The 20,989-nt window shown below is 50.3% G+C and overlaps 1 protein-coding gene across 3 annotated transcripts in view; it reads right to left on the minus strand.

Moving 5' to 3' along the window:
- Nucleotides 1-7,519: 7,519 nt before the first annotated feature.
- LOC129834896 (mitogen-activated protein kinase 6-like) overlaps nt 7,520-20,989 on the minus strand; it is a 43,435-nt gene continuing 29,965 nt past the window's right edge. For 2 of the 3 annotated variants that reach the window (XM_055900263.1, XM_055900262.1), the window contains exons 4-5: nt 13,102-13,246; nt 11,098-11,331 (exon numbers count right to left, since the gene is read on the minus strand). In XM_055900263.1, coding sequence (XP_055756238.1) covers nt 11,141-11,331; nt 13,102-13,246 — 336 coding nt within the window. In that variant the 3' untranslated portion in view covers nt 11,098-11,140. Of the gene's footprint in view, nt 9,924-10,034; nt 10,159-10,308; nt 10,505-11,097; nt 11,332-13,101; nt 13,247-20,989 lie in introns of those variants that run through there. The other variant, XM_055900264.1, reaches the window with a different exon arrangement.

Here is a 20,989-nt window from a genome sequence, read left to right on the forward strand (position 1 = left end):
TGGATAGCTTGGCTGTACTGTAGTGTTCTGGAACTAAATGGATAGCTTGCCTGTACTGTAGTGTTCTGGAACTACATGGATAGCTTGCCTGTACTGTAGTGTTCTGGAACTAAATGGATAGCTTGCCTGTACTGTAGTGTTCTGGAACTAAATGGATAGCTTGCCTGTACTGTAGTGTTCTGGAACTAAATGGATAGCTTGCCTGTACTGTAGTGTTCTGGAACTAAATGGATAGCTTGCCTGTATTGTAGTGTTCTGGAACTAAATGGATAGCTTGGCTGTATTGTAGTGTTCTGGAACTAAATGGATAGCTTGGCTGTACTGTAGTGTTCTGGAACTAAATGGATAGCTTGCCTGTACTGTAGTGTTCTGGAACTAAATATATAGCTTGCCTGTACTGTAGTGTTCTGGAACTAAATATATAGCTTGCCTGTATTGTAGTGTTCTGGAACTAAATATATAGCTTGCCTGTACTGTAGTGTTCTGGAACTAAATATATAGCTTGCCTGTATTGTAGTGTTCTGGAACTAAATATATAGCTTGCCTGTACTGTAGTGTTCTGGAACTAAATATATAGCTTGCCTGTATTGTAGTGTTCTGGAACTAAATATATAGCTTGCCTGTACTGTAGTGTTCTGGAACTAAATGTGTAGCTTGCCTGTACTGTAGTGTTCTGGAACTAAATGGATAGCTTGCCTGTATTGTAGTGTTCTGGAACTAAATGGATAGCTTGCCTGTACTGTAGTGTTCTGGAACTAAATGGATAGCTTGCCTGTACTGTAGTGTTCTGGAACTACATGGATAGCTTGCCTGTACTGTAGTGTTCTGGAACTAAATGGATAGCTTGGCTGTATTGTAGTGTTCTGGAACTAAATGGATAGCTTGCCTGTACTGTAGTGTTCTGGAACTAAATGGATAGCTTGCCTGTACTGTAGTGTTCTGGAACTACATGGATAGCTTGCCTGTACTGTAGTGTTCTGGAACTAGTAGTGCCAAAACAGTAAACATCACCCACCAAATGGCCTGCTGGGTGAACAAATATATATTTTTTAATGAACATTTCTGTAAAAGTGCTAGATTTTGCCAGCTGACTAGTTGTCTTCTGTAGTCCATGGGCAGATAGATAAGATTTAAGGAAGCATCATAAACATTTCACATTATGAAGACAGATACATGTGCACTAAAGGCTCAAGTCAGAGATTGATGTCAAAGTGAGACTTGGGGATAAGTCAGAATTCTGCTCTTAGGTTATCCATGTAAGATTTTAGTAACCAAATGTCCTCCTACTTTGGCCACATCCTACCTGCACTCAGCCCACTGGAGTTATTTTAGTCCCTTACTAGAAGGAAGCCTTAGCTGCCATTTCCACCTGGCGCTAATATTGTCACATTGGTTTTAATTGGTCTTCCAGGAAAGAGAGAGCGAAAGGAAGCTGTTGGCCTAGTGTCAGGAATGCTTTTGGGGGTTAACTAATTATCTACTGACAACAGACAGCTAGTGACATCAGCCCAGGCAGCATGGAGCTGTCTCAAGGGAAAAGTTGGCTAAAGTTGTGTAAGCAATGACGTATCTACTTACAATTCTGTGTGCAGTGGTCATTGGATAGCTTGCCTGTACAATTGGTGAATGTGTGTCTCTCATACTCTGGTAAGAGTTGACCTAGGATCAGCTTACCCTCTCTGAATCCCAGACATTATTAGTGCAAGTCCAGACCTTCACCTGAGATGGGTCAACTTCAGGTGGGTTAGTCATTTAGGAGACGTTTGCATACATTTCCGTAAGGGTGGTCCCAGGGGCAATGGAATCCACCATCCTGGCATTGCTAGCGCCGTGCTCTACCAACTGAGCCAGACAGGACCCTGTTTCAAAACTGCCGATTCAAAAATATCTGACCTTGTATCAGAGATGAAGAGGCGAAGCAAGAGGACTTACTCGGGCCCCAAAATCTATCCGCGTGAGATACAGTGCCGTCAAAGTATTCACACCCCTTGACTTTTTCCACATTTTGTTGTTACAGCCTGAATTTAAAATGGATTAAATCACCCCAAAAATTGTCACTGGCCTAAACACGATACCCTATAACATCAAAGTGGAATTACGTTTTTAGACATTTTTACAAATGAATGAAATATTGAGTCAATAAGTATTCAACCCCTTTGTTATGGCAAGGAGCCTAAATAAGTTCATGAGTAAAAATGTGCTTAACAAGTCACATAAGTTGCACGGATTCATTGTGTGCAATAATAGTGTTTAACATGAATGACTACCTCATCTCTGTACACCACACATGCAATTATCTCCAAGGTCTCTCATTCAAGCAGTGAATTTCAAACACCAACAGTGATACATTAACCCAGTCCTAGTGAGGTGTTGGGTAGAGCGCTGGTAAACCAACAGTGATACATTAACCCAGTCCTAGTGAGGTGTTGGGTAGAGTGCTGGTATACCAACAGTGATACATTAACCCAGTCCTAGTGAGGTGTTGGGTAGAGTGCTGGTAAATTAACAGTGATACATTAACCCAGTCCTAGTGAGGTGTTGGGTAGAGTGCTGGTATACCAACAGTGATACATTAACCCAGTCCTAGTGAGGTGTTGGGTAGAGTGCTGGTATACCAACATTAACCCAGTCCTAGTGAGGTGTTGGGTAGAGTGCTGGTATACCAACAGTGATACATTAACCCAGTCCTAGTGAGGTGTTGGGTAGAGTGCTGGTATACCAACAGTGATACATTAACCCAGTCCTAGTGAGGTGTTAGGTACAGTGCTGGTATAGATCAGGGTCCTAGTGAGGTGTTGGGTAGAGTGCTGGTATAGATCAGGGTCCTAGTGAGGTGTTGGGTAGAGTGCTGGTATAGATCAGGGCCCGAGGGGGTAGACAGAGTCCAGGTGCATCCCAAATGGCATCATGTTCCCTTGGCCCATAAGGCTCTGGTCTAAAAGTAGTGCACCATACAGGGAACAGGGTGCAGAGCTACATGTAGCTGTTGGTTCAGTGGCTGGGTGTAAAAGGTGCGTCCATGTTGCTGTGCAATAAAACCAGTCTACTGGGACATTGTAAAACTGGACCCTACAATAGGGGACTGCAGTCAGCACTTTACACACAGGAGAGGGAGGCGAGAGAGATGGGAGACAGAAGAGGGAGGAGAGAGAGAGAGATGGGAGACAGGAGAGGGAGGAGAGAGAGAGAGATGGGAGACAGAAGAGGGAGGAGAGAGAGAGAGATGGGAGACAGGAGAGGGAGGAGAGAGAGAGAGAGATGGGAGACAGGAGAGGGAGGAGAGAGAGAGAGAGATGGGAGACAGGAGAGGGAGGAGAGAGAGAGAGATGGGAGACAGGAGAGGGAGGAGAGAGAGAGAGATGGGAGACAGGAGAGGGAGGAGAGAGAGAGATGGGAGACAGAAGAGGGAGGAGAGAGAGAGAAGGGAGACAGGAGAGGGAGGCGAGAGAGAAGGGAGACAGGAGAGGGAGGAGAGAGAGAGAAGGGAGACAGGAGAGGGAGGAGAGAGAGAAGGGAGACAGGAGAGGGAGGAGAGAGAGAAGGGAGACAGGAGAGGATGCATGAAGATGTGTTTGTCCATAGCGCTTTTTCAACAGTTGTCCTTGAAATAAATGGTTTCAAATCCTTTCTAAAACAGAGACGAAAGAAAAAGACAGTATTGTTTGCTGGTCATGTTTATTAAATGAGATATTTCATAGAACAGGGGAACCGATTATTACAAAATGGAGAGGCAGCTTTAAGGCAAAAACTAATGTCCTCATGTTGTACATGCTACACCTTCAGAACTTAATCGCATCATGCTTGGAAACTTAAATATGTAATAAAAACCCAATTAAATGTAATGATGTACACCATTAACTTCGTTTTAATGTACCTCCTGTTTCTTCCATGCACACGATTTTAACAATTTACATTTAAAAAAAAATTAAGACTTAGGTGCTTCTCATGAAGCAGTCGCCCCCCGAACCCCCCCCCCCCCCCCAAAACAGAATGCACCTATAAATTAAAATAATGACAAATGATTGAAAATGGAAAGCTTCTATAACTTAAACAGATGAATTCATTATTAACTTGCATCCTACCATAACTAATGAGTCACCATAGTGACACAGTGAAAAATGGGATGTCCTTCCATCTCACTCCCCCGTCCCTCTGGTCAAAACGCCTCGGTGTCCAGAACAGTTACAATGAAATAACACGTTGTCCCGTTCAAATAAATATCCGATAGAAATAAATAATGGAAACACGACTGTCAAAACAGAAGAGAAGGTCACTATGTCAATGCAATGTGTGTGGTGTATGAGGATGGTAGCGTGTGTGTGGTGTGTGTGTGTGTGGTGTGTATGAGGATGGTAGCGTGTGTGTGGTGTGTGTGTGTGTGGTGTGTATGAGGATGGTAGCGTGTGTGTGGTGTGTGTGTATGAGGATAGTAGTGTGGTGTGTATGGTAGCGTGTGTGGTGTATGTGTATGAGGATAGTAGTGTGTGTGTGTGTGTGTGTGTGTGTGTGTGTGTGTGTGTGTATGAGGATGGTAGTGTGTGTGTGGTGTGTGTGTATGAGGATGGTAGTGTGTGTGTGGTGTGTGTGTGTATGAGGATGGTAGTGTGTGTGTGGTGTGTGTGTAAAGCACTAGTGTGGCTTCGAATGTCTCTCGCTGCTGTTACCTTGAGGTAGATAACACATTTACAAAAGGTCCAGGTGTAATGGTTCGCTGCTGGCATCATGTGTCAAAAGAATTACAGTATGAAATGAGGGGGTTTCAGGAAGCCTCTTTTGGGAAATTATACAGAAATAAATTAAACACTTGGTAAAAATAATTAAAGTACATTTTCAAATAAAACTTTTATTTTAATGAAAAGCCTGTCTCCCCCCTCCCTAGTGAAAAGACCTACAGCGATGGTGATGTCAGTATGACTACGTCTCCCACAATACACCTCTCTCCTTTAGTACACAATGCCCTCCATCTTCTCACATTGGCCCTGTTAAGATATTTATCCTTCCCATGGAGATATAGAGATCATTACTTGGAAATAACCTGTCTTTGCATGGACATTTCCATTGAGGGCTTCCACCATTTTAAAGTATTGAACTGGGTGGGGATTCCTATGGGTTGGGAGCGATCAGCTGATGAGCTGAGCATTGTCTTCTTCAAATTGGTTTGCCTAGTTTGTAAATGGCATTAAGGAATATGACCGCCATCTAGTGGCCACAATAAATTAATAACACGATTTGGTTCAAGACTCGAAGACTGCAGGTGGTGGTAAGTCACCAATATTAGCGTTACACTCTTCAAACATCAAAAGAAGAAGAAAATATACTACTTTAAAATGGAGATAGCCTCAATGGCCCTGGCCATGCGGTCACAGACACCAGAATGGCCCTGGCCATGCTGTCACAGACACCAGAATGGCCCTGGCCATGCTGTCACAGACACCAGAATGGCCCTGGCCATGCTGTCACAGACACCAGAATGGCCCTGGCCATGCTGTCACAGACACCAGAATGGCCCTGGCCATGCTGTCACAGACACCAGAATGGCCCTGGCCATGCTGTCACAGACACCAGAATGGCCCTGGCCATGCTGTCACAGACACCAGAATGGCCCTGGCCATGCTGTCACAGACACCAGAATGGCCCTGGCCATGCTGTCACAGACACCAGAATGGCCCTGGCCATGCTGTCACAGACACCAGAATGGCCCTGGCCATGCTGTCACAGACACCAGAATGGCCCTGGCCATGCTGTCACAGACACCAGAATGGCCCTGGCCGTGCTGTCACAGACACCAGAATGGCCCTGGCCGTGCTGTCACAGACACCAGAATGGCCCTGGCCGTGCTGTCACAGACACCAGAATGGCCCTGGCCGTGCTGTCACAGACACCAGAATGGCCCTGGCCGTGCTGTCACAGACACCAGAATGGCCCTGGCCGTGCTGTCACAGACACCAGAATGGCCCTGGCCGTGCTGTCACAGACACCAGAATGGCCCTGGCCGTGCTGTCACAGACACCAGAATGGCCCTGGCCGTGCGGTCACAGACACCAGAATGGCCCTGGCCGTGCGGTCACAGACACCAGAATGGCCCTGGCCGTGCGGTCACAGACACCAGAATGGCCCTGGCCGTGCGGTCACAGACACCAGAATGGCCCTGGCCGTGCGGTCACAGACACCAGAATGGCCCTGGCCGTGCTGTCACAGACACCAGAATGGCCCTGGCCGTGCTGTCACAGACACCAGAATGGCCCTGGCCGTGCTGTCACAGACACCAGAATGGCCCTGGCCGTGCTGTCACAGACACCAGAATGGCCCTGGCCGTGCTGTCACAGACACCAGAATGGCCCTGGCCGTGCTGTCACAGACACCAGAATGGCCCTGGCCATGCTGTCACAGACACCAGAATGGCCCTGGCCGTGCGGTCACAGACACCAGAATGGCCCTGGCCGTGCTGTCACAGACACCAGAATGGCCCTGGCCATGCTGTCACAGACACCAGAATGGCCCTGGCCATGCTGTCACAGACACCAGAATGGCCCTGGCCATGCTGTCACAGACACCAGAATGGCCCTGGCCATGCTGTCACAGACACCAGAATGGCCCTGGCCATGCTGTCACAGACACCAGAATGGCCCTGGCCATGCTGTCACAGACACCAGAATGGCCCTGGCCATGCTGTCACAGACACCAGAATGGCCCTGGCCATGCTGTCACAGACACCAGAATGGCCCTGGCCATGCTGTCACAGACACCAGAATGGCCCTGGCCGTGCTGTCACAGACACCAGAATGGCCCTGGCCATGCTGTCACAGACACCAGAATGGCCCTGGCCATGCTGTCACAGACACCAGAATGGCCCTGGCCATGCTGTCACAGACACCAGAATGGCCCTGGCCATGCTGTCACAGACACCAGAATGGCCCTGGCCGTGCTGTCACAGACACCAGAATGGCCCTGGCCATGCTGTCACAGACACCAGAATGGCCCTGGCCGTGCTGTCACAGACACCAGAATGGCCCTGGCCATGCTGTCACAGACACCAGAATGGCCCTGGCCGTGCGGTCACAGACACCAGAATGGCCCTGGCCGTGCGGTCACAGACACCAGAATGGCCCTGGCCGTGCGGTCACAGACACCAGAATGGCCCTGGCCGTGCGGTCACAGACACCAGAATGGCCCTGGCCATGCTGTCACAGACACCAGAATGGCCCTGGCCATGCTGTCACAGACACCAGAATGGCCCTGGCCATGCTGTCACAGACACCAGAATGGCCCTGGCCATGCTGTCACAGACACCAGAATGGCCCTGGCCGTGCTGTCACAGACACCAGAATGGCCCTGGCCATGCTGTCACAGACACCAGAATGGCCCTGGCCATGCTGTCACAGACACCAGAATGGCCCTGGCCATGCTGTCACAGACACCAGAATGGCCCTGGCCATGCTGTCACAGACACCAGAATGGCCCTGGCCGTGCTGTCACAGACACCAGAATGGCCCTGGCCATGCTGTCACAGACACCAGAATGGCCCTGGCCGTGCTGTCACAGACACCAGAATGGCCCTGGCCATGCTGTCACAGACACCAGAATGGCCCTGGCCGTGCGGTCACAGACACCAGAATGGCCCTGGCCGTGCGGTCACAGACACCAGAATGGCCCTGGCCGTGCGGTCACAGACACCAGAATGGCCCTGGCCGTGCGGTCACAGACACCAGAATGGCCCTGGCCATGCTGTCACAGACACCAGAATGGCCCTGGCCATGCGGTCACAGACACCAGAATGGCCCTGGCCGTGCGGTCACAGACACCAGAATGGCCCTGGGCATGCTGTCACAGACACCAGAATGGCCCTGGCCGTGCGGTCACAGACACCAGAATGGCCCTGGCCATGCTGTCACAGACACCAGAATGGCCCTGGCCATGCCGTCACGGACACCAGAATGGCCCTGGCCATGCTGTCACAGACACCAGAATGGCCCTGGCCATGCTGTCACAGACACCAGAATGGCCCAGATACAAAGCTGTGATTTCTATACATCTCTTCCTGCGTTGACCACATCACTGATCTGAGACGGTCAGATTGGTTGAAGTAATAGGGTGCAAACTTTCCTTTCACTTATTCAGCCAGGTGTCAGATCAGTGATGAGCTCAGGGGAAGGCTGCAGGATGAACAGTTCAGCTAGCATAGCACCACTTCTCATCTCCCTCGATTATCTCCTATCCAATTCTCCACCTCTCTTCCCCAGTCCTCCTCTCCTTTAGTCTACAGTACTCAGGGTGCAGTGTAAATGCTGCCAGTTGGTGGATGCTGAGGGATAATTGGGGAGATCAACTCAGGTAGGCCCAGTGAACCCAGAGGTAATAACTCTGATGTTTGATCTGTTAGCAACTTTCAACCCAGTCTATTTTACCTTTAACTCCTACAACTAAAAAAAAAAAAATACAAAATAAAAGTGTATATTTTAAAAAGGAGCCATACGATAAGGTATGAAATGATTCAAGTAAAATAACATTACTATCATAATGAAATAAAATACAAGGACAACAGAACAGAACCAGCCTAGAGATCTTGCACTGTGAGGAGCATGGTATCGTTTATGTTTCTAATTGAGATGCTTGAAGAAGCTGCTGTAGGTTGTGTGGGCGATCTGAGGAGAGCACTTGACCGTGGAGGGAGCGAGGGAGGCCTGGATGGATTTGACCGTGGAGGGGGCGAGGGAGGCCTGGATGGATTTGACCGTGGAGGGGGCGAGGGAGGCCTGGATGGATTTGACCGTGGAGGGGGCGAGGGAGGCCTGGATGGATTTGAGCGGCGCGTCGGTCGTAGCATCGAACCCCGGCAGCGCCAGAGAGTCCAGCTGCATGTTAAACATGATTTCTCCGCTCCGCGCCAGGAAGCCCCCCTCGTCCCGTTCCCTCTCCCCTCCCACATCCGAGGGCTCGGGTTCTGGGGTGTCGGCGCTAGCAGCACTCTCCCCGCTGCCCTCGTCCTTCCTGCTGAACAGTCTGTCCAGGTAGCTGGTGTAGGAGCTGTCCTTCTGGAGCTGCTCCTCTTTCCCAACGTCCCAGCGCCCCGCCCCGTCCATCAGACACCCACCTCTCCGCTCCTCCACCCTCTCCCCCCCTCCGAAGCTCTCCCAGGGGTGTGCGGGACGCGCCCCAGACCCAGCGGTCCCCACGGTGATGCTGACCTGAGCAAAGTTGACCAGACACTTCTCCTCCTTCTCCTGGCTGATGGTTTTGGACATGGAGCCTGACCGCGGAGCCTCCAGCTGGGACACAGACGAGTTGAGCTCGTTCAGGAGGCCCACCTCGCTCAGGAGGCCCACCTCGCTCAGGAGGCCCACCTCGCTCAGGAGGCCCACCTCGCTCAGGAGGCCCACGTCCCCCAGGAGTCCAACGTCGCTGGGCTCAGTTCGCAGGCTCAGTTTGATGGTGCCGGCGATGAAGGAGTCAAAGTCAAAGCCTTGATTCTGTTGAGTAGTTTGGGTCTGGTTCTTCTCTTGCTGGGAGTCCTTCTCCACGGGGCCCTTCTCTACCTGTAGAACCATCTGAGCCTTCACCAGGCCGTTCTTCTCACACTTGCTCTTCTGGGCCTTGTGCTCCTTGTCTCTGCCTGCAGCCTGGGCTTGTTTCTCTCTACTCTGCTGCTCCTTCCAGTTGGACAGATCTATAATGAGTTTGGGCTCGTAGTAGTGGTTGACCTCGCTGTCCCTCCAGATCAGATTATCCAGGTAGGATGGAGACGCCACCTTGTAGTTACAGGTGTGGGAACACTCCAGGTCACAGTACTTGTTCTCGTGGTGAAGGTCCAAGTGTTCGTCATCGGGGTCGGGCCACGAGCGTTCGGGAGTGAAGAGGGAGGAGTAGCCGTAGGAAGGATCGTCCAGGAACTCCCGGTCTCCGTCTGCATACTTACGAGGGTCCACCTGTAGGGACAGGGGTTAGGGTGGTGACTTGAGGAAGGTGTGTGTGTGTGTGTGTGTGTGTGTGTGTGTCTGTGTGTGTGTGTGTCTGTGTGTGTGTCTCTCTCTCCGTACCTGGACCTCCTCCTCGTCAGTTTGGTCAGACAGAGCCCGAGGATCCACCTGTACCTCGTCAGTGTCCAGAGTGCTGTGGGTGTGGAGGTGCCAGTCCCCTTCAGAAAGCTGGCTGTCACGGTACCTGATGTCAGGAGGGAGATAAAGGGTTAAGACAACCCAAGCACGAACCCCTGTGTTTGACATCCACAGTAAAGAAACCCTCTTCTATAACTAGCTAGCTATGGAACCCAGTTGTAAGTATGTATGTGGACTACAGTATGTCTCCATGTACCTGTCCCAGGTGTGGCTGTGACCCTGGTCCATCAGTAAGATATCATCCACCTCATCCTCTATGTGGAAGGGGTGCAGGGAGACGGGTTCGTCCAGGGGGAAGGAGTAGTCAGACATGTAGGGGTGGGCTAGGGCTTCTTCTGCTGTCAGACGGTCCATGGGGTTAAAGGTCAGGATCTTTTGCAGGAAATCCAGGGCTGGAAGGGAAGAGGAACATTTACCATGGTGCAGTGTGGCATGTCTGGGGCTTTACAATATGGTATAGAATAGGAGTGTGTTAGTTTGTGTGTGTTCACCTGGTGGTATGATGTCAGGCATCAGTTTGTCCAGTGTGTGTGTGTACGTCACGAGTGTGAATGTGTGTCTAGACTCATGCTGTGGGCTGACGTCGGGTAGTAGCTTGGCCAGTGGGTTGTGTGGCTGGGACATGTCACTGTGTATGTGTCTACACGAGTGCGAGTCTAGACTCACCCTGTGGGCTGACGTCGGGCAGCAGCTTGGCCAGTGGGTTGTGTGGCTGGGACATGTCACTGTGTATGTGTCTACACGAGTGCGAGTCTAGACTCACCCTGTGGGCTGACGTCGGGCAGCAGCTTGGCCAGTGGGTTGTGTGGCTGGGACATGTCACTGTGTATGTGTCTACACGAGTGCGAGTCTAGACTCACCCTGTGGGCTGACGTCGGGCAGCAGCTTGGCCAGTGGGTTGTGTGGCTGGGACATGTCACTGTGTATGTGTCTACACGAGTGCGAGTCTAGACTCACCCTGTGGGCTGACGTCGGGCAGCAGCTTGGCCAGTGGGTTGTGTGGCTGGGACATGTCACTGTGTATGTGTCTACACGAGTGCGAGTCTAGACTCACCCTGTGGGCTGACGTCGGGCAGCAGCTTGGCCAGTGGGTTGTGTGGCTGGGACATGTCACCGTGTATGAAGACGGGGATAACACTGTGTAACTCCTGCCTGTCCTCTTCTCTCAGCACAGGGATGGACTCCAGGATCAGCTGCATCTGCTCCAGCTCATGGGCTCCTGCAGAACACCGGTTCAAAACAGGGTTAAAAACACAGGACACGGGTTATTACAGGATAACACAGGGTTCGTTTACACCCGACTGTCGGGTCACCAACTCAGTGGCCTTGTGGTTAGTGTGTCCACCGTGAGATTGAAAGGTCGGGATGTGTAGTATCCTTAAAGTCTTCTTAGAGTTATGACTCATGAGACTTAAGTACGGTTTAGTATTTAATTGTAACTTAGAATTACATTCTCTAATGCACCTGGCTTAAGCTACCTGAAGCTTTCTTAATCATAGTTATATAGGCAGACATAGGAAATAGCTACGGATAGCGGGAAGCAAACCTATTGGTAAACATAAATATACCAGGTTACTACAGGATGGTTTGATCCCTGGTCGAGTGAGTGATACCAAAGACTCTAAAAATAGGACCTGATCCTTCTCTGTCTGTTCACTAAGCACACGATTCAGTCAGTTAGCCAACTCCCAAAGTAACCACAGGTTAGCCAGCCAACTCTCCAGGTTACCTCAGGTTAGCCAGCCAACTCCCAAAGTTACCTCAGGTTAGCCAGCCAACTCCCAAAGTTACCTCAGGTTAGCCAGCCAACTCCCAAAGTTACCTCAGGTTAGCCAGCCAACTCCCAAGGTTACCTCAGGTTAGCCAGCCAACTCCCAAAGTTACCTCAGGTTAGCCAGCCAACTCCCAAAGTTACCTCAGGTTAGCCAGCCAACTCCCAAAGTTACCTCAGGTTAGCCAGCCAACTCCCAAAGTTACCTCAGGTTAGCCAGCCAACTCCCAAAGTTACCTCAGGTTAGCCAGCCAACTCCCAAAGTTACCTCAGGTTAGCCAGCCAACTCCCAAGGTTACCTCAGGTTAGCCAGCCAACTCCCAAAGTTACCTCAGGTTAGCCAGCCAACTCCCAAAGTTACCTCAGGTTAGCCAGCCAACTCCCAAAGTTACCTCAGGTTAGCCAGCCAACTCCCAAAGTTACCTCAGGTTAGCCAGCCAACTCCCAAAGTTACCTCAGGTTAGCCAGCCAACTCTCCAGGTTACCTCAGGTTAGCAAGCTAACTCTCCAGGTTACCTCAGGTTAGCAAGCTAACTCTCCAGGTTACCTCAGGTTAGCAAGCTAACTCTCCAGGTTACCTCAGGTTAGCAAGCTAACTCTCCAGGTTACCTCAGGTTAGCAAGCTAACTCTCCAGGTTACCTCAGGTTAGCAAGCTAACTCTCCAGGTTACCTCAGGTTAGCAAGCTAACTCTCCAGGTTACCTCAGGTTAGCAAGCTAACTCTCCAGGTTACCTCAGTTAGTAAGCTAACTCTCCAGGTTACCTCAGTTAGCAAGCTAACTCTCCAGGTTACCTCAGTTAGCAAGCTAACTCTCCAGGTTACCTCAGTTAGCAAGCTAACTCTCCAGGTTACCTCAGTTAGCAAGCTAACTCTCCAGGTTACCTCAGTTAGCAAGCTAACTCTCCAGGTTACCTCAGTTAGCAAGCTAACTCTCCAGGTTACCTCAGTTAGCTAGCTAACTTTCAAGGTTACACCCCCCCCCCCCCCCCCGCAAGAGTTAACACCGATATAGACAAGCAGCTCCATATCCATACCCCCGTGGCACCACTTCACTGTCTGCCCTATATCAGTTACACCATGTCAGTCAGAGTGTGAGGTGTGTGAGCTCTGCCAGAACCCACGTGCCATGAAGCCGGTGGCCTACATTTCTGCCCCATAGTTCAGTGGCACAGTCACCTGCCTCACGGGTCACCAGTGTGAGTCTGTGCTTGACTGACCTGCGAAGAGCGTTTTCCCGGTGAGCATCTCGGCGAAGATGCATCCGGCAGCCCACATGTCAATGGCCTTGGTGTAGTTGTTAGGGGAGAGCAGCAGGCGAGGAGACCGGTACCATTTAGTCACCAAACCCTCAGAAAGATGACCCTGGAGAAGGAGGGAGAGAGGAAAAGGGGAAAGTGAGTTGAGTCTTTAGTGAGAAGTGCACACTAAGAGTTGAATGGGAGTAAGAGCCTGATAAACATGAATTCATAGGACCCCTCCCTCTCTGTTCAGAATGACTCAACCCCCCTCTCTGTTCAGAATGACTCAATCCCCCTTTCTCTCTGTTCAGAATGACTCAATCCCCCTCTCTCTCTGTTCAGAATGACTCAACCCCCCTCTCTCTGTTCAGAATGACTCAACCCCCCTCTCTCTCTGTTCAGAATGACTCACCCCCCCTCTCTCTGTTCAGAAAGACTCAACCCCCCTCTCTCTCTGTTCAGAAAGACTCAACCCCCCTCTCTCTCTGTTCAGAATGACTCAACCCCCCCTCTCTCGTTTCAGAATGACGCAACCCCCCTCTCTGTTCAGAATGACTCAACCCCTCTCTCTCTGTTCACTCTGTTCAGAATGACTCAACCCCCTCTCTCTGTTCAGAATGACTCAACCCCCCCTCTCTCGTTTCAGAATGACTCAACCCCCCCTCTCTCGTTTCAGAATGACTCAACCCCCCCTCTCTCGTTTCAGAATGACTCAACCCCCCCTCTCTCGTTTCAGAATGACTCAACCCCCCCTCTCTCTGTTCAGAATGACTCAACCCCCCTCTCTCTCTGTTCAGAATGACTCAACCCCCCTCTCTCTCTGTTCAGAATGACTCAACCCCCCTCTCTCTCTGTTCAGAATGACTCAACCCCCCTCTCTCTCTGTTCAGAATGACTCAACCCCCCTCTCTCTCTGTTCAGAATGACTCAACCCCCCTCTCTCTCTGTTCAGAATGACTCAACCCCCCTCTCTCTCTGTTCAGAATGACTCAACCCCCCTCTCTCTCTGTTCAGAATGACTCAACCCCCCTCTCTCTCTGTTCAGAATGACTCAACCCCCCTCTCTCTCTGTTCAGAATGACTCAACCCCCCTCTCTCTCTGTTCAGAATGACTCAACCCCCCTCTCTCTCTGTTCAGAATGACTCAACCCCTCTCTCTCTCTGTTCAGAATGACTCAACCCCTCTCTCTCTGTTCACTCTGTTCAGAATGACTCAACCCCCTCTCTCTGTTCAGAATGACTCAACCCCCCTCTCTCTGTTCAGAATGACTCAACCCCTCTCTCTCTGTTCACTCTGTTCAGAATGACTCAACCCCTCTCTCTCTGTTCACTCTGTTCAGAATGACTCAACCCCCTCTCTCTGTTCAGAATGACTCAACCCCTCTCTCTCTGTTCAGAATGACTCAACCCCTCTCTCTCTGTTCAGAATGACTCAACCCCCCTCTCTGTTCAGAATGACTCAACCCCCCTCTCTGTTCAGAATGACTCAACCCCCCTCTCTGTTCAGAATGACTCAACCCCCCTCTCTGTTCAGAATGACTCAACTAGAGGTCGACCGATTAATCGGAATGGCCAATTAATTAGGGCCGATTTCAAGTTTTCATAACAATTGGAAATCGGTATTTTTGGGCGCCGATTTTTTAAATATTTTTTTTATACCTTTATTTAACTAGGCAAGTCACTTAAGAACACTCTTATTTTCAATGACGGCCTAGGAACGGTGGGATAACTGCCTTGTTCAGGGGCAGAACGACAGATTTTCACCTTGTCAGCTCGGGGGATCCAATCTTGCAACCTTACAGTTAACTAGTCCAACGCAATAACGACCTGCCTCTCTCTCCTTGCACTCCACAAGGAGACTGCCTGTTACGCGAATGCAGTAAAGCCAAGGTAAGTTGCCTTATCTTATTAAAAACAATCAATCATAACCACTCGTTAACTACACATGGTTGATGGTATTACTAGGTATTATCTAGCGTGTCTTCTTATTAAAAACAATCAATCATAACCACTCGTTAACTACACATGGTTGATGGTATTACTAGGTATTATCTAGCGTGTCTTGCGTTGCATATAATCTGACTGAGCATACAAGCATACAAGTATCTAAGTATCTGACTGAGCGGTGGTAGGCAGAAGCAGGCGCGTAAACATTCATTCAAACAGCACTTTCGTGCGTTTTGCCACCAGCTCTTCGTTGTACGCCAAGCATTGCGCTGTTTATGACTTCAAGCCTATCAACTCCCGAGATGAGGCTGGTGTGACCAAAGTGAAATGGCTAGCTAGTTAGCGGGGTGCGCGCTAATAGCGTTTCAAACGTCACTCGCTCTGAGCCTTCTAGTAGTTGTTCCCCTTGCTCTGCATGGGTAACGCTGCTTCGATGGTGGCTGTTGTCGTTGTGTTGCTGGTTCGAGCCCAGGGAGGAGCGAGGAGAGGGACGGAAGCTATACTGTTACACTTGCAATACTAAAGTGCCTATAGGAACATCCAATAGTCAAAGGTTAATGAAATACAAATGGTATAGAGGGAAATAGTCCTATAATTCCTATAATAACTACAACCTAAAACTTCTTACCTGGGAATATTTAAGACTCATGTTAAAAGGAACCACAAGCTTTCATATGTTCTCATGTTCTGAGCAAGGAACTTAAACGTTAGCTTTCTTACATGGCACATATTGCACTTTTACTTTCTTATCCAACACTTTGTTTTTGCATTAATTAAACATGTTTCATTATTTACTTGAGGCTAAATTGATTTTATCGATGTATTATATTAAGTTAAAATAAGTTCATTCAGTATTGTTGTAATTGTCATTATTACAAACAAAAAATTATTATTATTATTATTTATTTATTTTTTAATCGTCCGATTAATCGGTATCGGCTTGTTTGTCCCCCAATAATTGGTATCGGTGTTGAAAAATCATAATCGGTCGACCTCTAAACTCAACCCCCCCTCTCTGTTCAGAATGACTCAACCCCCCCTCTCTGTTCAGAATGACTCAACGCCTCTCTCTCTGTTCAGAATGACTCAACCCCTCTCTCTCTGTTCAGAATGACTCAACCCCCCCCTCTCTCTGTTCAGAATGACTCAACCCCCCTCTCTCTCTGTTCAGAATGACTCAACCCCTCTCTCTCTCTGTTCAGAATGACTCAACCCCTCTCCTTCTCTGTTCAGAATGACTCAACCCCTCTCTCTGTTCAGAATGACTCAACCCCCCCTCTCTGTTCAGAATGACTCAACCCCTCTCTCTGTTCAGAATGACTCAACCCCTCTCTCTGTTCAGAATGACTCAACCCCTCTCTCTGTTCAGAATGACTCAACCCCCCTCTCTCTGTTCAGAATGACTCAACCCCCCTCTCTCTGTTCAGAATGACTCAACCCCCCTCTCTCTGTTCAGAATGACTCAACACCTTTCTGTGTGTGTTCAGAATGTGACTGAAACAGGTTTATCAGCTCTTATGAGATACACCTAAAACACAGACCCATAGCTTACTAGTTTATTTATATTAATGAAACAGTTGTCATCCTACTGTACTGCAGTGTGTGTGTGTGTGTGTGTGTGTGTGTGTGTGTGTGTGTGTGTGTGTGTGTGTGTGTGTGTGTGTGTGTGTGTGTGTGTGTGTGTCTCTCTCTCTCTCTCCAGGCTTGTATTGACTTCAAAAGCACCATTGATCCTGTTAACTACATTCAGCTAATGACCTCTTAATGGTTGAGAAGCAGAGACTCAAAGCTGTATCAACAGAACAAGCTGCTTCTGGATGCTTCCCCTATAGCCCCCTATTCCCTACATGGACCCTGGTCAACAGTAGTGCACTGTAAAGCCCTATGGCTCCCTATTCCCTACATGGACCCTGGTCAACAGTAGTGCACTGTAAAGCCCTATGGCTCCCTATTCCCTACATGGACCCTGGTCAACAGTAGTGCACTGTAAAGGGAATAGGCTGCCATTTGGGAGACAGCCGCCGTCGCTGTTTGTTTCTGTTACCCAGCGGCCAGTCACCCACCTTGGTAGATCAAAGCTACTAGAGCTCTGCTCAGGCCCTGTCACATTAGACCTGCCTGCAGTCTCCTCAGTGACGATAGGTTATACACGTACGTGTCCCAGAGCTCAATCCCACCCACTGCAGCCTCGCCCCTGGCCACTGCAGCCTCGCCCCTGGCCACTGCAGCCTCGCCCCTGGCCACTGCAGCCTCGCCCCTGGCCACTGCAGCCTCGCCCCTGGCCACTGCAGCCTCTCCCCTGGCCACTGCAGCCTCGCCCCTGGCCACTGCAGCCTCGCCCCTGGCCACTACAGCCTCGCCCCTGGCCACTACAGCCTCGCCCCTGGCCACTACAGCCTCGCCCCTGGCCACTACAGCCTCGCCCCTGGCCACTACAGGGGAAAAAAGGGAGAGAAAGAGGGAGGAGACATACACAGGCCCAGTCAGCAGCCACAGAAAGCAGGATAATCCCCTTGTCTCTCACACACACACCAATCTGTACTTCCGGGACAGTAGAGTCAGCAACAATACGCTGCCTGCCAGTCTGCCCTCAGGCCCTGCAACACAAAAGGCACCCGCCAAACCAGTGCCCTGTCTTGTTCTTCCATCCTCAAAAGTCTCCACAAGGACAGTAAAACAAGATCACAGCCACAAGGACAAAGGCTATTTTAAGCTTAAGGGTTAGCAGTTAGGGAAAATATGATTTTGAATGGAAATCAATTATAGATCCCCACAATGTCCCATGCTGTGGGGTGTGTGTGTGTGTGTGTGTGTGCGCGTGTGTGTTACATCGGTAAAACAACACTCTCTGATCTGGGGAGAAATCATTAGGTCGAAAACATTTCACAACTGAAACCATTTAATCTAAATGGAAATCATTTTGCAACGAAAACAAGTTTCTATTGGACAAATTCAGGTAGGTCCCTCCCCGTTGGGTTCCATTTGCTTCTGTTTGGTTCCCTACTACGTCAGAGTGGTGTGCTGGCTGTCTCGGTCTCTGGCGCTAGAAACGCTCACTCACTCACTGTGTGTCAGTCAGAATATCATTATACAATTCTGACAAGCACAGGTTGTGCTGACCTTCTAAATGTAATGAACACCAGTCTGTAACCATGGCCTCCTTCATTATGGATATACCAATAAATCAATGGATTAGCTCAGGTAGGATAGTCCCACACTAAACAGCCTAATGTCTTCAGCTCATAACAAGGCTCAGCTAGCGGGCCAAGGGACAACGAGGCTCAGCTAGCGGGCCAAGGGACAACGAGGCTCAGCTAGCGGGCCAAGGGACAACGAGGCTCAGCTAGCGGGCCAAGGGTCAACGAGGCTCAGCTAGCGGGCCAAGAGACAACGAGGCTCAGCTAGCGGGCCAAGAGACAACGAGGCTCAGCTAGCGGGCCAAGAGACAACGAGGCTCAGCTAGCGGGCCAAGAGACAACGAGGCTCAGCTAGCGGGCCAAGAGACAACGAGGCTCAGCTAGCTGAGCCAAGAGACAACGAGGCTCAGCTAGCTGAGCCAAGAGACAACGAGGCTCAGCTAGCTGAGCCAAGAGACAACGAGGCTCAGCTAGCTGAGCCAAGAGACAACGAGGCTCAGCTAGCTGAGCCAAGAGACAACGAGGCTCAGCTAGCGGGCCAAGAGACAACGAGGCTCAGCTAGCGGGCCAAGAGACAACGAGGCTCAGCTAGCGGGCCAAGAGACAACGAGGCTCAGCTAGCGGGCCAAGAGACAACGAGGCTCAGCTAGCGGGCCAAGAGACAACGAGGCTCAGCTAGCGGGCCAAGAGACAACGAGGCTCAGCTAGCGGGCCAAGAGACAACGAGGCTCAGCTAGCGGGCCAAGAGACAACGAGGCTCAGCTAGCGGGCCAAGAGACAACGAGGCTCAGCTAGCGGGCCAAGAGACAACGAGGCTCAGCTAGCGGGCCAAGAGACAACGAGGCTCAGCTAGCGGGCCAAGAGACAACGAGGCTCAGCTAGCGGGCCAAGAGACAACGAGGCTCAGCTAGCGGGCCAAGAGATAACGAGGCTCAGCTAGCTGAGCCAAGAGACAACGAGGCTCAGCTAGCTGAGCCAAGAGACAACGAGGCTCAGCTAGCGGGCCAAGAGACAACGAGGCTCAGCTAGCGGGCCAAGAGACAACGAGGCTCAGCTAGCGGGCCAAGAGACAACGAGGCTCAGCTAGCGGGCCAAGAGACAACGAGGCTCAGCTAGCGGGCCAAGAGACAACGAGGCTCAGCTAGCGGGCCAAGAGACAACGAGGCTCAGCTAGCGGGCCAAGAGACAACGAGGCTCAGCTAGCGGGCCAAGAGACAACGAGGCTCAGCTAGCGGGCCAAGAGACAACGAGGCTCAGCTAGCGGGCCAAGAGGTAACGAGGCTCAGCTAGCGGGCCAAGAGACAACGAGGCTCAGCTAGCGGGCCAAGAGACAACGAGGCTCAGCTAGCGGGCCAAGAGACAACGATGCTCAGCTAGCGGGCCAAGAGACAACGAGGCTCAGCTAGCGGGCCAAGAGACAACGAGGCTCAGCTAGCGGGCCAAGAGACAACGAGGCTCAGCTAGCGGGCCAAGAGACAACGAGGCTCAGCTAGCGGGCCAAGAGACAACGAGGCTCAGCTAGCGGGCCAAGAGACAACGAGGCTCAGCTAGCGGGCCAAGAGACAACAAGGCTCAGCTAGCGGGCCAAGAGACGAGGCTCAGCTAGCGGGCCAAGAGACATGTGGACCAACTGGAAATTATCTAGGTTGAATGACAGAATGATCTAGATGTAGAGACAGGAGAAATGATCTAGTCAATAAAAGCTGGTGGATATTTTAAGCAGCACCAGGGCCAGGTTGGCTGGGTGGGTATATTTAGAAATGGGTAGATGTCTCTCTTGCATCAGCAGCTTCTAAGCAACTGAAGGAGCAGTCAGAAAACCAGCCAGCCAGAACAGTCTGCCAGCAGAATGTCATGAAAGCAGTCAATACACTATGACAAATGAGGAAACTCCAAGCAGTTCCCAGCAGTGACAACTGCAGTCAGATTTAGCAACAACAAGCATGGTAGCCTGCCTGTAATGTTGCAGAAGAAGTCTAGAATGAAAGAGGTTCTGAGAATCCACAACAACAAGCCTGGTAGCCTGCCTGTAATGTTGCAGAAGAAGTCTAGAATGAAAGAGGTTCTGAGAATCCACAACAACAAGCCTGGTAGCCTGCCTGTAATGTTGCAGAAGAAGTCTAGAATGAAAGAGGTTCTGAGAATCCACAACAACAAGCCTGGTAGCCTGCCTGTAATGTTGCAGAAGAAGTCTAGAATGAAAGAGGTTCTGAGAATCCACAACAACAAGCCTGGTAGCCTGCCTGTAATGTTGCAGAAGAAGTCTAGAATGAAAGAGGTTCTGAGAATCCACAACAACAAGCCTGGTAGCCTGCCTGTAATGTTGCAGAAGAAGTCTAGAATGACAGAGGTTCTGAGAATCCACAACAACAAGCCTGGTAGCCTGCCTGTAATGTTGCAGAAGAAGTCTAGAATGAAAGAGGTTCTGAGAATCCACAACAACAAGCCTGGTAGCCTGCCTGTAATGTTGCAGAAGAAGTCTAGAATGAAAGAGGTTCTGAGAATCCACAACAACAAGCCTGGTAGCCTGCCTGTAATGTTGCAGAAGAAGTCTAGAATGAAAGAGGTTCTGAGAATCCACAACAACAAGCCTGGTAGCCTGCCTGTAATGTTGCAGAAGAAGTCTAGAATGAAAGAGGTTCTGAGAATCCACAACAACAAGCCTGGTAGCCTGCCTGTAATGTTGCAGAAGAAGTCTAGAATGAAAGAGGTTCTGAGAATCCACAACAACAAGCCTGGTAGCCTGCCTGTAATGTTGCAGAAGAAGTCTAGAATGAAAGAGG

Source organism: Salvelinus fontinalis, chromosome 35, assembly GCF_029448725.1.
Source record: "Salvelinus fontinalis isolate EN_2023a chromosome 35, ASM2944872v1, whole genome shotgun sequence".
Taxonomy (NCBI): Eukaryota; Metazoa; Chordata; class Actinopteri; order Salmoniformes; family Salmonidae; genus Salvelinus; species Salvelinus fontinalis.